This window comes from Microplitis mediator, chromosome 7 (genome assembly GCF_029852145.1).
Source record: "Microplitis mediator isolate UGA2020A chromosome 7, iyMicMedi2.1, whole genome shotgun sequence".
In the NCBI taxonomy this organism is placed as follows: Eukaryota; Metazoa; Arthropoda; class Insecta; order Hymenoptera; family Braconidae; genus Microplitis; species Microplitis mediator.
The window spans coordinates 3,224,204-3,238,170 of NC_079975.1; the positions used below are offsets into that span (position 1 = coordinate 3,224,204).

The 13,967-nt window shown below is 31.6% G+C and overlaps 3 protein-coding genes across 3 annotated transcripts; 2 read left to right on the forward strand and 1 right to left on the reverse strand.

Moving 5' to 3' along the window:
* The first annotated feature begins 382 nt into the window (after positions 1 to 382).
* Positions 383 to 3,583, forward strand: LOC130671317 (odorant receptor 33b-like). The gene is made up of 5 exons (XM_057475130.1): positions 383 to 1,188; positions 2,230 to 2,625; positions 2,713 to 2,917; positions 2,998 to 3,153; positions 3,252 to 3,583. The coding sequence occupies exons 1-5, from the start codon at positions 830 to 832 to the stop codon at positions 3,300 to 3,302; spliced, it is 1,167 nt and encodes a 388-aa protein (XP_057331113.1). The 5' UTR covers positions 383 to 829; the 3' UTR covers positions 3,303 to 3,583.
* Positions 3,584 to 5,058: 1,475 nt separating this feature from the next.
* On the forward strand, positions 5,059 to 8,552 carry LOC130671324 (odorant receptor 2a-like). Its single transcript, XM_057475144.1, has 5 exons — positions 5,059 to 5,488; positions 6,499 to 6,873; positions 6,946 to 7,150; positions 8,214 to 8,369; positions 8,440 to 8,552. The coding sequence occupies exons 1-5, from the start codon at positions 5,118 to 5,120 to the stop codon at positions 8,488 to 8,490; spliced, it is 1,158 nt and encodes a 385-aa protein (XP_057331127.1). The 5' UTR covers positions 5,059 to 5,117; the 3' UTR covers positions 8,491 to 8,552.
* A 39-nt stretch (positions 8,553 to 8,591) lies between these two features.
* Positions 8,592 to 13,904, reverse strand: LOC130671313 (kelch-like protein 10). Its single transcript, XM_057475124.1, has 6 exons — positions 13,288 to 13,904; positions 11,908 to 12,577; positions 10,406 to 11,093; positions 10,111 to 10,233; positions 9,134 to 9,301; positions 8,592 to 9,067 (listed from the first exon to the last, which is right to left on the reverse strand). Exons 1-6 carry the CDS (start codon positions 13,407 to 13,409, stop codon positions 8,952 to 8,954), a joined length of 1,887 nt encoding a protein of 628 aa, XP_057331107.1. The 5' UTR covers positions 13,410 to 13,904; the 3' UTR covers positions 8,592 to 8,951.
* Between the last annotated feature and the right edge of the window lie 63 nt (positions 13,905 to 13,967).

Below are 13,967 nucleotides of genomic sequence, written 5' to 3' on the forward strand. Positions count from 1 at the left end.
ATTATTTTTTTCATCACAATTTCATCAAATTTCCAGACCCTAATTTTAGTTGACTCCAAATTTCACCCAAAACACAACTAGTACAATAAAATTTTTTTAAAAACCCAAAAACGGACTTTTGAATCAACGAGAGTCTGAGCGCGAATTTCAAAATTCAAAATTTTTTTCCCCATGACTTTCCCCCAAACGCGCCACGCATCAAAAATGCCGCGAACGTCCACAGTTATTTGATTGTTAAATTCTACTTCTTACACAAAATCCAAGTCGGTCTTTTCACTTCTGCGTCTCAAAGGCAACTGACGCATCCCCTTATTTTATTATTCACATCGATCGTGATGACAACGCAAGGGGTAAAATAATTACCAAGAATATTTTTCCGCAAGTTTTAAATTTTATTTCCGTCTCAGTAATTTAAAATTCACCGTATGACAATTTTTCCCGTTTTCTTTATTCTCCCAACCCAAGTCACCGCCTATTTATACATCGCAATTATACTCAATTGCAGTGTTTATCCCTCATAATTTATTATTCAAAATCGATTTTACATGACAATAACAATAGACTTGGACATTAGCCGTCAATGTCCCCGCGTTTTCCGCGAAACTCATCATTTTCATCGCTAATTTAAAATTCACCGCGACAATTTACCAAATACATTTTTTACCGTCCCTCAGCTATTTTTATAATAACTCTAGCAAGCTGCATAAAATCGCTAATAAATATTAAAACAGATCTATTTGTTGAAAACAAAGGGACAGTAAAAAACCCTCGGGTTCATTATTCCCCCGAACTTGACATCTCTGCCTCAGTCCTTAGACTCCAGTCCGCAATGGACGTTCTGCAGGAAAACTTTTCAGTGTTATTTTATCTGGGGGTATGGAAACCCCTGGACTGTACGGGCATTAAGTCATTTCTCTACAATCTATACACGCTTTTTATAACATCTATTTCATACACATTCTTGCTCTCTCAAATTTTAGACCTGATTATAAGTACAAAAACAGTAAGCGACTTTACCAGCAACATTTTTATTGTATCGGCGATTCTCACTGGCTGTTTGAAAATATTCCGATTTATCCGAAGTCGCAGTACTTTTATTAACATCATTAATAATTTCAAAAGGGGGCTTTTCAAACCTGCTAATGATGATGAGATAATTATATGGAATAAATATGCACGTATTACGAGGTAAATTTTTTATCAAATTTTTTATTACCCACAGGAGAGCTGGGCTACTTAGTAATTTTTTTTTTTTTAAACTATAATTTATTTGGAACAGTATCACAATTAAATATCCTCCCATACGAAAAAATATATATCCGGGAATATATGACGGTGAAATATCATAGATACGACAATACTGAAGATATAAGCCGGATTTATACTATTTTGCCGGGATATATATTTTTTCGTGCGGGCTGTCAAAAAATACTTCAAAATTTAGGGGCACTCTAGACATTTTAGCAGAATATTTAATTTATATTCCTTCAAAATCATTTAATGAAATTTTTTTTCTCACTTGAATTCACTCGTGAGTAAAAATTTTTTTTTTTTAAGCTAACCCATTACAGTCAACTGGTAGATCACTCAGCGCGATACCGAACTGGTCAGGGTTCGATTCCCAGTTCGGGCTATCTATATTTTTCTCAATTTATCTATAAATTGTCTTATTGAGAAGGTTATTTGCATGTTTGCATGTTGAGGTTTCCACTATATTTAAATGGTGTATTACCGTACGATGGACGGTGTACCGCTCCTCCGTAAACTAATCGTCCGAGTTAATGGAGTTCGACTGTATGTCCAAAAATGAACTTATTTTTTATTGCTTATGAAAATTTTTTTCGTTATCTCTAAACATATGAAAATTTGAAAATCTATGCTGTAAAAAATTGGGAGTGAATTCAGAGTGATTACGAATTTTATTCAAATCCGAATTCACTCTATCACTTGGAGTTCCGGAGTTTTTGAAAAAATCACTCGGTATACCGAGTAAAAGTAATCTGAATTTCATTTAAATCCACATTCACTCCAATTTTGACTTTTAATATTAAAATAAATTCCCTTTCAAAGTGAATTTTACTCCAAGGGGATCAATTAAATAAAAAGTCATCCGCTCTTATTCACTCCGAATTCAACCCTGGTTCACTCCGAAATTTTTTTCCTTTCATTACATGACGAGCTCATTGCTGCCCATCCCTGCCCTAATTAATTAAAAATTTAATTTTTGAGGCTGGTCACTATAGGAGCGACGACGTCACTAATAATTGGGTTGATAGTAATGTCATATGCACTGTGTTCATTTAATATACCGCAGCGGCAATTATTATACCGCGCTTGGCTTCCTTATAATTACTCATCACTGCCCATCATCTACTGGCTCTCCTCAATGGAACAACTCGCCACAGTCCACATCCTCGCCGGGATTAATTTTTCATTCGACCTGATTTTTTTCGGAACAATGTTGAACATTTGTGCGCAAATAAATATACTGAAGCTCCGTTACAAAGTAGCTCTGTCCCACATTTATTCAATAAATGACACCATCAATAACAATGACGTCGGCGAGCTCAGAGATGTCAGCAAACTGATCCGTGAATACACTGATTCTCACGATTCTATAATAAAGTATATTTTTTTTATTGTTAAAAAAAAAAAATGAGTAAATTTTTCTACTTGGGTTTTTATTTGCACTGATGTAAAAATTTTTAATAGGCTATTTAATTCAGCTCACCATTTATTTTCTACCATTGTTACGATTCAGTATTGCACGAGCTCGGTGGCTATTTGTACTAGTGCGTTCAATGTAACGAAAATGAAATTTTTTTCATTTCAATTTTTCTCAACGGCGCTATATATTAATAATGTTATGATTGAGTTATTTATACTCTGCGTATCTTGCAATGAGGTAACACTTGAGGTAAATTATTGTTATTCTAAATATTTATTATATAAAAAGAGATATTTTAATTATTTATATGTATAATATATGTATATTAGTTTGCAGACTTAGGTAACACATTTTATGATTGTCAGTGGTATGCAATAAATAATTCAAATAAAAAATCAGTGGCAATAATGATGACAAACACAATAAAACCGATTTATTTCACTTGCGGATACGTTATCCATTTGTCACTTGATTCATTTACGAGTGTAAGTCTATAAAAAAAATTAATAATGTCAGTAAATATAAAAATATATAAAATAATTTATTAACATTGACAATAAATCCAATTAACAAATTCTTGCAGGTACTTAAACTTTCTTACAGTATTTACAACGTACTTCAAAGTGCGGATTAATTTGATAAATCTATATTGTATTTCTAAACGACTAAAGTAAAATGTAACAATATATGTACTTATGTATTTATTACTCACTGTAAATGGTTATATATTTAATTCTTTTATTTACTAAGTCATAGATTCGACTCAACTGATGTTTCGCTTACTTTATTATTCCGATTAATATTTTTTTTTTTTCACCCAAAAATTGAACAAATTTTTTTTGTTTCTTTTTATGTTTTACTAAAATTACTCGGAGTTCCGGAGCTTAAAATAAAAATCACTCTGCATATAGAGTCAATAGGGAATTTTTTTTAGCCAAGTGATTTTGGAGTGATGGAAATTTTATTTAGGGGAAGGGGGGGGGGGGGCAAAAGGAGGTACCCCCAAAATTTGATAAAAAAAAATTTTATATTTTAAATGGTTTTTAAACATTCCAAAATCACTTCTGTAAATATAATTAAGCGTTACTTTGAATTTTTTTTGTAAACTTCTTCAAAAATCAATTGTTAGTTGAAAAATATTAATGACGTTTGTTTTATGACAAAAACTATTAAAAATTTTTTTTCTTCTTTTGTATCCAATAAACATGTAAAATATAATTTTTCTTCATGTAAATTACTTACAAAAAAATTCAACTTAATCAAAGTCGTTCAAAATCCAGAATTTTTTTTTTTTTACCTTTTTTAGGGGGTACCCCACTTTGCCCGCAGAAATGAAAAATTTTTTTTTTCAACGGTAACTGAAAATTTCTTCTATTTACTTTGAATATCATTAAAAAAAAAAAAATTTTGCGTTTTTGAGTCCTCGAAAACTTGGTATTTCCTTAAGTACCCTCTTTTGCCCCTCCCTCCCCTAAATTCGCATCCATTTCAATCAGGAGTTTTAATGTTAAAACAAACTTTCCGGAGTGAATTTCATTTAAAAATCATCCGGAGCGTTTACTTCGAAAATTTCTTACAACGTATAAATCACAATACTAATTAATTAAAATACTTTATCACAATAAGTTTTTAGTTAACAGGGGTTCGTACTTCTCTCTCTATTACACTCAAATTCACGAACGGTACTATCTTTGTTGCACTTGTGCAGTAAATGGAAACTTTGGCCGAGTTTTCCTCTTAAATAAACGAATATTGTCAAACAATTTAAGCGCACTTCGCTAAATTAGACAGTAGTGCATCAATGTGCGGTCTGTATTTTGTATTTAGAGATTTTGTTTCCGAAAAAAACTCAGCCGAAAATATCTGATAACCCCTGTTAAAATTATAATAACAAATTTTTTTATAAACATTTATTTAAATTCATACTTATAATGTTTGTAAATAAATTGGATACTGTAAAAAAATCGAGAGTGACTACGGGATTCATTTAAATCCGCGTTCACTTTGAAATTTTTTCACATCAGTCAAATAAGTTAAAATCTTGTATAATATATACATTGTATCCATATATCTTTTAGTTTACTGCATCCTCGCGCTGTAAAATCTGAAGAAGAACTGATGCCCTAGCTTACTTTAATATTCAAAACTGTGCAATGGCAGCAACAAAGGGTTTGGTAATCCCATGTGTCAATTTTTCCATCAAATATTTACTGATAATAACGGTCTCAATAATTTAAATTTCCGTCTATTTTTCTCATGGTTCCTTTCTTCGAACTATTCCGCTGCCGTAATTTTCATAAACGTTTGCAATTTTGAAAATTGCTATACATGAATAATAAATTAGAGCAATTAGCTGGCGACATGGATACAAAATGTCTATAGGGTTCTTCGAGTTCTGTCATCGATTGTCTTTACATAAATTCTGAAGTCATTATACAAAAGACAACAGATGAAAATTCTAAGTGAAAACTTGGCTCTATTATTTTACTTAGGGTTGTGGAAACCAAGTGACTGGAGTCGATGGAGTTGGAAATCCATTTTGTACACTCTGTACACTATTTTAATAATATTAATATCCATTGTATTTTTCACAACCGAATTACTGGATCTTATTTTAGTAACAAGTAGTATTAATGAATTTACAAACAATATTTTCATGTTGTCAGCAATATTGGCGGCATGTTTAAAAATATCAATGGTTCTCAGACATCGGAATGTATTTAATTTTATTTTAGATAATTTTAAAAATTATTTACTTGAAAATGGCACTCCGTACAGGGAGGAAATTATTATTTGGACTCGTTACAGCCGTACAATTAGGTAAGTTTTCAAATATATAGGAACGCCGGGCAAAACGGGACCGCTAAGGAAATTATGGATTTTTGTGTATTTGAATAAAGTGAACCTTCTTCTTTTTGATTTCGATTTTAAGTAATTAAACCAAATTTCCAGTTGCCGTAGAAAACATTTTATTTCCCCTAGGTGGCAAAAGAACAAATCTATATAAATTATATAGAAATTCTATAGAAAACTGAGACTTTTTCTACACTTGTGTACCAGTCGTTTTTCCAAAAAACGCGTCTGACACCCCCGAGCCTAAAAAATTATATAGAAATATTGAGATCTGATGAAAACTCGATTTTTCAAAATCGGATCGAAATCAATAACTTCCTTTTTTTGAAAATTTCAAATTTTCATAGAGGGAAGTTAAAAAATGGAAGATAAATTACTGCCATAAAATTTAAATATAGCGAAAAAAACACCGTATGTTTTTTTTTTGTGTCAACAATACACGGAGAAAAATGTTGGCTCGAAACCTACCAATTTTTATTATGCTGTCGACCAAACTTGAAACAGGAAGGGAAGCATCCAAAAAATTACTATGCTCATACGAAAAATTATTATGCTGCATCACAGTTATTATAATGTATGGAAGTAATTGTTATTAAATCTTATCGATAAGTGTCTCGCGCGTAGTAAGTATTATGATACATGTATAACAATTACTTCCATACATTATAATAATTGTGATGCAGCATAATAATTTTTCGTATGAGCACAAAAATTTTTTGGATGCTTCCCTTCCTGTTTCAAGTTTGTTCAACAGCACAATAAAAATTGGCAGGTTTCGAGCCAACATTGTTCTCCGTGTACATTGAGTCCACTGGAAAATTGTTGAAAAAAAAATTTTTGGCATAAGAGTCGTAAATGATCTTCATAAAAATAATTTTTGAAAACAATAATTTTCTATCAAATTTTTGGGGTGGTCCGTTTTGCCCGCCCTTCCCCTAATTATTTATTTCAAAATTTATAATCCACTTTTTTTGTAGATTCATAACTATGTTTTATATGTCTACAACATTTTTTGGAGTTACTATGATGACTTATGCTACAACTTCGATCAATATACCAAGACGTGAATTACTTTATCGAGCCTGGGTACCTTACAATTACTCACGGCCTTCTGCGTACTGGATATCTGCTTTGGGACAACTTGTAACCATGTACATTTTGGCTGGTGTTAATGTTGCTTTTGTTCTACTATTTGCTGGGATAATGAGTAGTATTTGTGCCCAAATAAGTATATATAGATTGAGATTTGAGACAGCATTTTCTGATGTTAATAAACCAGGAAGTGGAATAAAAAGAAAAAGTACTGAAGAAATAATAAGCAAATTTGTTGAAATGAATCTTTCTATAAGAAGGTATTGATAATTTAATTATTTATTAATTAAAACCATTATTTATTAAATTAATATGCAAACTTAAATTGTCAGACTATTTGATATTGTTCATAAATTGTTTTCATGGACAATAATGTTCCAGTATTCAGTAGGATCAATTATTTTTTGCGCAAGTGCTTACAATATGTCGCAAATGAAAGTACTGTCACTTGATTTTCTCTCTTGTGTTCTTTATGTTCAAAATATTATGATTGAATTATTTATTATGTGCGTTGCTTGTGACGAAATAACCCTTGAGGTAAATATCATTTTCTTAACATTTATTTAACCGTCAAGTTTGCAGCGCGAGCCTTAGGCCACTGATACAAACGTCGAAAGTTTATAGAACCGATTTTAGGTACTCTATATTATGACTGTTATATATTACACACTTCGGGGGGGGGGGGGGGGTAGGACATTCCAACCCGTGTGTAATAGTCTACCCGAGCCGAAGGCAAAAATATACGCAATGACTGACTATAGGTGGCAGATTATCGGCCGCAGGTAATAAAAGACTTGAAATATGAGGAAAAATTTTGTCACAAGATGACTCGATGAGATACTTGGATATTTTTTGCACGCAAGCTATAATGTATGCAACTGAAAAATATATTTTTTGCACTGCTGACGTTACAATGCGAATGATTAGCCGCATGTGCCATTATTCCCTAAAAAAGAGGGAAAAATTAAAACTTTCAAGTGTAGATCTGGTGAAAAATCGTAGACACATCACAGAGGAAGGTAAGAGTTTTCGGCTGGGGTAGATAATTACATACAGGGGTTAGAATGTCTTACTTTTCTCCCTAGGTGTGTACAGTCCCCCCCCCCCTAAGATGTCCCTTTGTAAGATATCATTTCCCCTCATTTTACTACCATTTCCCCTCAATTCAGTTTTCCTACTACACTCAATGGAATTTACTTGCGCATGCGCTTAAGCCGCTATACTATAAGTCAGCTGTTTACATACACATAGATATACTTATAGATAGTAAGACTGCGCATGCTTTTACTAGGGTACCTCTCTAAAATATTGTTCCTGGAACCAGAGCCCCGATTCTGATATCTTAGGGAGGGAGAACTTTAATATACTATTTAGCTTCCGACTGTAGGCGCTTAATGGCATACATTTCAAGTATGTATTACAAAAAAATTTAATAAGTTAATTACATGATTAACAGACCCATTATAATGTTCGGAAGCTTTGAAAAGTGTCAATAAAAAATGACAAAATCTTTATAATTAAAAAAATAATCTGCCGGAAATTAATTAATCACTAATTATCTCAACAGCTTTAATTTTCATTACTTTAATTATATTTATAGTTCGGAAAGCTCCATAATATTTTTTACAACAGTCCATGGTATTTTTTTGATAACTATAATAAAAAATCGATAGCATTAATGATTAATAATTCGATGAATCCAATTTATTTTACTTGTGGATACGTCGTACATTTATCTATTGATTCATTCACGCATGTATGTTTTTTTTTCATATTAAATATATTAATTACCAAGTTTATTAATTAATTATTTTTTTCATTTCTAGGTACTAAAATTATCGTATAGTATTTATAATGTACTTCAGAGTACATTTTAGTAAAGCAATTGTCGATAGACTAGTAGAATATTATAAAAAATAAAAGTAAAATTTATATAGACAAATAAATTTTTATTTTTTTTTTATGACAAAAATGGTGATGGATTTTTTATTTTTATTTTATAGTTTTTTGACACGACCGATACGCGGAATAGAAATATTTTATATAGCATGTGGGGTAAAATGACTAAAAAATTAATTTTTAAAAAATCATGATAATTTAAAATTAATATGACATCGAATTAAAACAGCAACTAATAAAAAATAGTTTTTTTTAAACTACTAAATAGTCTGCAGAATTAATTAAATTTTCAGACTAGAATTCAATAAAAAAATTCAACAAATAAATAAATAAAAAATAAAGAAAAATTTACGGGATGAAAATTTTTCTAAAATTCAGACAAAATTACTTCAGCTTTTAAAAAATTTTTGAATAAAAAAAATACTATAAATATTTGAAACTAATTTCGATGAGAGCGCGATCCAGTATCGGGCTCGTTAATTTCGTTGTCTAGTTCAATGTGCGGACCTTCTCCACTTTGATCAGGTTTCCCGCGATTTCTCGCACCAGCTTGCCCTGTAAAATTTGAATTAAATTTTAAAATAAAAAAAAATAAAAATATAAATTTCACTAGGAAAATACCTTGTCCAAAATTTTTAGTTTTACTGAGATATGAATAATCTTTGGCGTTAATTAATCCGGGAATCACACAAGCACTCAACGCACTTCTGTTCAAATTCATGGGCGATGCGTCGTACCACTCATTTGTATCGGGATCATAACACTCGACATAAGCAATCGTCGTATATCCTAATTACAAATTTAATTATCAATCAAATAAATTCACAGGAGTAAATTTATCAAATTTTATTTTGAAAAAACTTTTTATAAAGTCATTTTGAAAAAAGAAAAATGATTTATCGAAAATTTATTTTAAATGATTACTACACGGAGATAGTTTTTGATAAAATTTACCCTACAGTTTAGAGTAAACCTGGGCTAAAATCAAAATAATTTTATATTTTACTCTTTTTTATTCAAAAGTTACTCGAAATTCGGATTTTCTACCCCATAATTGAACACTATCTAGAAACGGAAGCGTAATTATTCATTCAGGCTCAGCTTTACTTGATAATTCCTTCCGTGCAGGCTACATAATAAGTGGAAAAATAACCAGAGTAGAAAAGTACTAAAAGGGTCGTCTTATTTCTTTCCAACTTTAAAAAATAATTTAATAAAATGGATTTTTTATGTAAGACACTGAAAAAAAGGCGGTGGTAAAACGGACTTATTAACAACCGGTGAAATTTTTGGGACAAATCTCCATTGTTAGACATCTGGCGCCCACTCAGTAACATTGAAATGTTATTGTGTATAAATATTCTTTGCATTCCCCATCAATTGGTAAATCTGTGGTATCATTAATTTTTGAAACAATAAAAAGCTTTTTTTTTTGTATTTGAAATACTGTTCGACTTCTGATACTCAAAAAGTAAAACTACCTTTTTTAACACCGTTACGGTGTCAAAATTTAACCCCAGGATAGCGTGTACTTACACCAGTGTAGTAAAATAAATATTTTGGTTAACGTAGAAAAAGTAATTCAAATAAATACAAACCATCATAGCCGCCAATAACAAAAATCATATCATCTAAAATAACGGTAGCGAAGTTGCTCCTGGCACGAAACATTTGCGTAACTTCTTGCCACTCTTCCGGCTGACTCGGATTATATCTTTCCGCTGGGGAGCCCGTCCAAAAAAAGGTCAATTAAATATTAATCTTTCATTCCAATGATTCAGCCATAAACTTGGCAAAATATAGGATCCAGACAACCCGTCCCGAGTAACCCAACTTAAATGTCTACAATCCTGTACCCCACATCTCATACTATAAAATATTTAAGGATTTTACCAGAAGTAAGTCGGGTGAGTCCGCTGTATCCCCCGAAAGCGTAGAGGCTGTCACGAAAAGCCACAAGGGAAACCCCAGTCCTGGGATTGATCATCGATTTTATGTAACTCCATTGACTCGTTTCGACGTCAAACGCCTCAGCAGATCTGTAAATGTCTTCTCCATTGAACCCGCCGACGATGTAAATTTTATTATTCAGCGCAGCTGCCGATGCATCCGACCGTTGCCGATGCATAGGCGGGATCATTTCCCACTGATTCCGTTTCGGCTCGTACCTTTCACCAGATGACAGTCGTATCCGTCCATTTGAGCCACCCAGGGCGTAAATTTTACCCCCATGGGTACATACACTCACGTAACAACGTACGTGATACATACAGGCCTTTTCGTGCCATTCCTTTGTCACAGGATCGTAACAACGCACGGTGTTGAAGTGCTCACGTCCATCGAAACCTCCGATCACGTAGATCAAGTTATTTAAAGTACACAGGCCGTGATAAGCACGTGGCACTACGTCAGTATTTACTGATAAAAACCAACGGTCTGCTCGTGTGTCGTAAGTTTCTACAAAACTTGTGGGTGAACCGCCGCTCCAACCCCCGATTGCGAATAAAATTTCATAGGGAATTCGTGGACGGGAAAATGTTTCTGTGTTTGTACTCGAATTTTCTATGATACGTTGACACTCCTATTTAATAATTATTATTGTTATTATTATTATTTGCATTAAGAAAAAAAAGTTTTACCGGAAACTTGAAAAATGATATCGAAATTAGCAGACGATTAAGAATTTACGGATTTTTTTTCGGCAATTGAATTTTTAAGAAAACTAAAAAAATGCACATGTAGAAAATTGAAAAAACTATAAGTGCAATTTTTTGAAATATGATTTTTTTTAAATTTGATTGTAAAAAAAATTCAAAAATTAAAAAGTATCATAAAAATTTCTAGATTTTCAAAAATTGTTAATAGAATTGATGGTGTTTTGGTAAAACTGATGGTTTATTTGGGTAAACTTTTAATAAATAATTTAATTGTAGAAGGAAAATACGTGAGGTTGATTTTGATAAATTTTTACGGTTAATTTATAAAGGGTATCTTTTATTTTTGTAGGGACCAATGGGATCTAATGCGGGTAAAAAGACTTTGTGATGTCTAAATACTTAAACAAGCAAATTCTGTTCTAGAGCAATCATCAAATATTTAACATGAGAAATTTTGAAGTGAAACTGAATTTTTTATAATTTTTTCAATGAAAATTAATACTCTCTCTTTTTATGACGGTTTCAAATATTTTTTCAAATTCTTATTGTATAGAAAAATTAAAAACTTGAATATTTTCGAAAATTTCTCGACACATTAGAAAAAATTTTGAAATCGTCTCTAGAAAATTTAAAAGAATTAGTCTGGAATTTGGGAAAAAATTTTAAAATTAAAATTGTAAGAAAAAAAAATGTACGACGGGTTAAAAATAATATTAAAAATAAAATTGAAAAAAATACCAGATTATCTTGAATAGGTTTCCAAGTTAAAATATTATTAGAAATATATTTCGAATTAATGAGACCAAAACGAATGCACTTGAGAATTTTAGTCAAGTATCCCAATCTCTCTTGTTCCTTAACTTCCACCCAAGTTTTTATCGCCTCGAAAACAACTTCTTCGTTCCTGACATTCAGCTCATCGTCACTCAGTATAGCGCACAGTTCCCCAGAACTCAATTCTCTGAACTCCGTGCTCTCTCTTAAAATTTTTTTAAAATTGTGTCTTATGTATTTTCGCGTCTTCTCCTCAAGGTCGTGACAGAAATAGTGTCGCGCATATTTATAAACCCCTAGGCAGTTTTCGGGTCTTAGTTCTTGGAGCAGAAACTGACAGCAAAGTTGAACGACTCCGAGAACTTCGAATTGATCGGCAACAGGCAGCAGTTGTTCGACATTTTCGACAGTCACTTTGCACGTTCCAGTGTATGCATAGTCCAGGATTGATGTAAACAAATTACCAGGTACCCAATTTATTGTCACTTCTTTCGTATCGCTGGTATTCCCTCTCAAACTGTTGGTAAATAGAGCCTTGAAATAAGGACTTACTGCCGATAAAATTGCTCGGTGGATCGGATAAATTTCGTCTCTCGCGCATATTATTTTGCCATCACAAAGTTGACTATTTGCACTAAATAAATTATTTATTTTACTACTGATTCTCATTAATAAAAAATTAAATATTATGCATAATTGGGGCTCCATCTATCGTAGCCTGCATAGATTTTTTTTTACAAAAATTTATTAAAATAATTATTCAAAATTATCATTTTTCAGGACATGAATTTTAAAACTGAAAAATACTTCGTCGGGTTACGAATTGACACAAACAATTTTTACATTTTTTTATACTTTTAAAATCTTTACAGAAAAAAAGAATTTCTTGGCTTAAGAAAATTTTCGGTTTCAATTCATAATGCGAAAATTTTCTTGGGCGAGTAAAAATTTTTTGCGCCAAGAAATTCTATTTTTTTTGTGTAAAACTCGAAAATTTAGATTTTGCAAAAATTGAAAATATTTTCTATTGATTTGAATCAAGTGAATTAATAAAAAAAAAAAAAATTGCAAATTTTTGAGTTACGAAGACTTGAAAAGTGAGAAAAATGGAGCCCAATTTGCAAAATAACTAACAAGTAAATTAATGACACAGAGAAAAAAAAATAGTGGATTCTATACTACTTAGAAATTTTTCTAAAATTAATTTCAGTTTGATCCCTATGTAAGCCAGGAAAAGTTTCTGTAAATTTATCAATATTAGTACAGAAAAATCCCTAATTTTTTCTCCGTGTACTTATGAAAAAAAATAATTACTAAAATTAAAATAAGTAAAAATAAATTTACCGAAGTTCAGACCAAACAGCTGGAAATTCAATACCTTTATAATCTGTTGGCAGACATACGCATTTTTTTTTATCGTTTTGTTTTCTCTTAATCTGCTGTCTATGCCCCGAATAATTGGGCATCTCAGATTAAAACAACAAATTTAATAACTTCTCTCACTAAATAAAAAATACTCACTAATTAAAAAAAAATGTAAATAAATAATTATTTAAATTTAAAAGTTTGTTTATCGATTGACGTATTTTTGATCCGATTGCGCTGAATGCGCAGTCGTAGTAATGACATTTGAATAAAATTTATCAAACAAATGACAAACTCACTAATTAATTAATTAAAAAAATTAATTCATTATTTTCAGTTTAATTGCAACTCAAATAATAAAACCCAGCCAGTGTTTTAATTTTTTTCAAAAAAAAGGTATCGAGGTTTTAAATTGTTTAGAACATGCAGGATGTGGGGATCGATATTTTCCATAAATAGATTGTGTAAGAAAGGAAGAGGAAGAATAAAACAACTCCCGTATTAACATTACCTGAGTAGAGGGTGTATAGTAATAGGGGGTGGGTGGGAGGGAGAGGGGGATTGAGTGAAAGAAACAAGAGTGTGAGTGCGCTGACTCAGTAAAGTCGCGCCGCCGCATCGCGGGCCACACCTCGCGACCGATACCCTCAGTTTGCGAT

What these genes read in the sequence shown, in the direction of transcription:
- LOC130671317 (XM_057475130.1), top strand. Translation starts at nt 830, where the DNA reads ATGGACGTTCTGCAGGAAAACTTTTCAGTGTTATTTTATCTGGGGGTA. An exon ending in TCTCACGATTCTATAATAAA is followed by an intron (nt 2,626 to 2,712) that starts GTATATTTTTTT and finishes AATTTTTAATAG; the next exon opens with GCTATTTAATTCAGCTCACC. An exon ending in CACTTGATTCATTTACGAGT is followed by an intron (nt 3,154 to 3,251) that starts GTAAGTCTATAA and finishes AAATTCTTGCAG; the next exon opens with GTACTTAAACTTTCTTACAG.
- LOC130671324 (XM_057475144.1), top strand. Translation starts at nt 5,118, where the DNA reads ATGAAAATTCTAAGTGAAAACTTGGCTCTATTATTTTACTTAGGGTTG. An exon ending in ATGAATCTTTCTATAAGAAG is followed by an intron (nt 6,874 to 6,945) that starts GTATTGATAATT and finishes TTAAATTGTCAG; the next exon opens with ACTATTTGATATTGTTCATA. An exon ending in GTGACGAAATAACCCTTGAG is followed by an intron (nt 7,151 to 8,213) that starts GTAAATATCATT and finishes TTATATTTATAG; the next exon opens with TTCGGAAAGCTCCATAATAT.
- LOC130671313 (XM_057475124.1), bottom strand. Translation starts at nt 13,409, where the DNA reads ATGCCCAATTATTCGGGGCATAGACAGCAGATTAAGAGAAAACAAAAC. An exon ending in GCTGTTTGGTCTGAACTTCG is followed by an intron (nt 12,578 to 13,287) that starts GTAAATTTATTT and finishes TAATTTATTTAG; the next exon opens with TGCAAATAGTCAACTTTGTG. An exon ending in TGTTATTGGCGGCTATGATG is followed by an intron (nt 9,302 to 10,110) that starts GTTTGTATTTAT and finishes ATTTGTAATTAG; the next exon opens with GATATACGACGATTGCTTAT.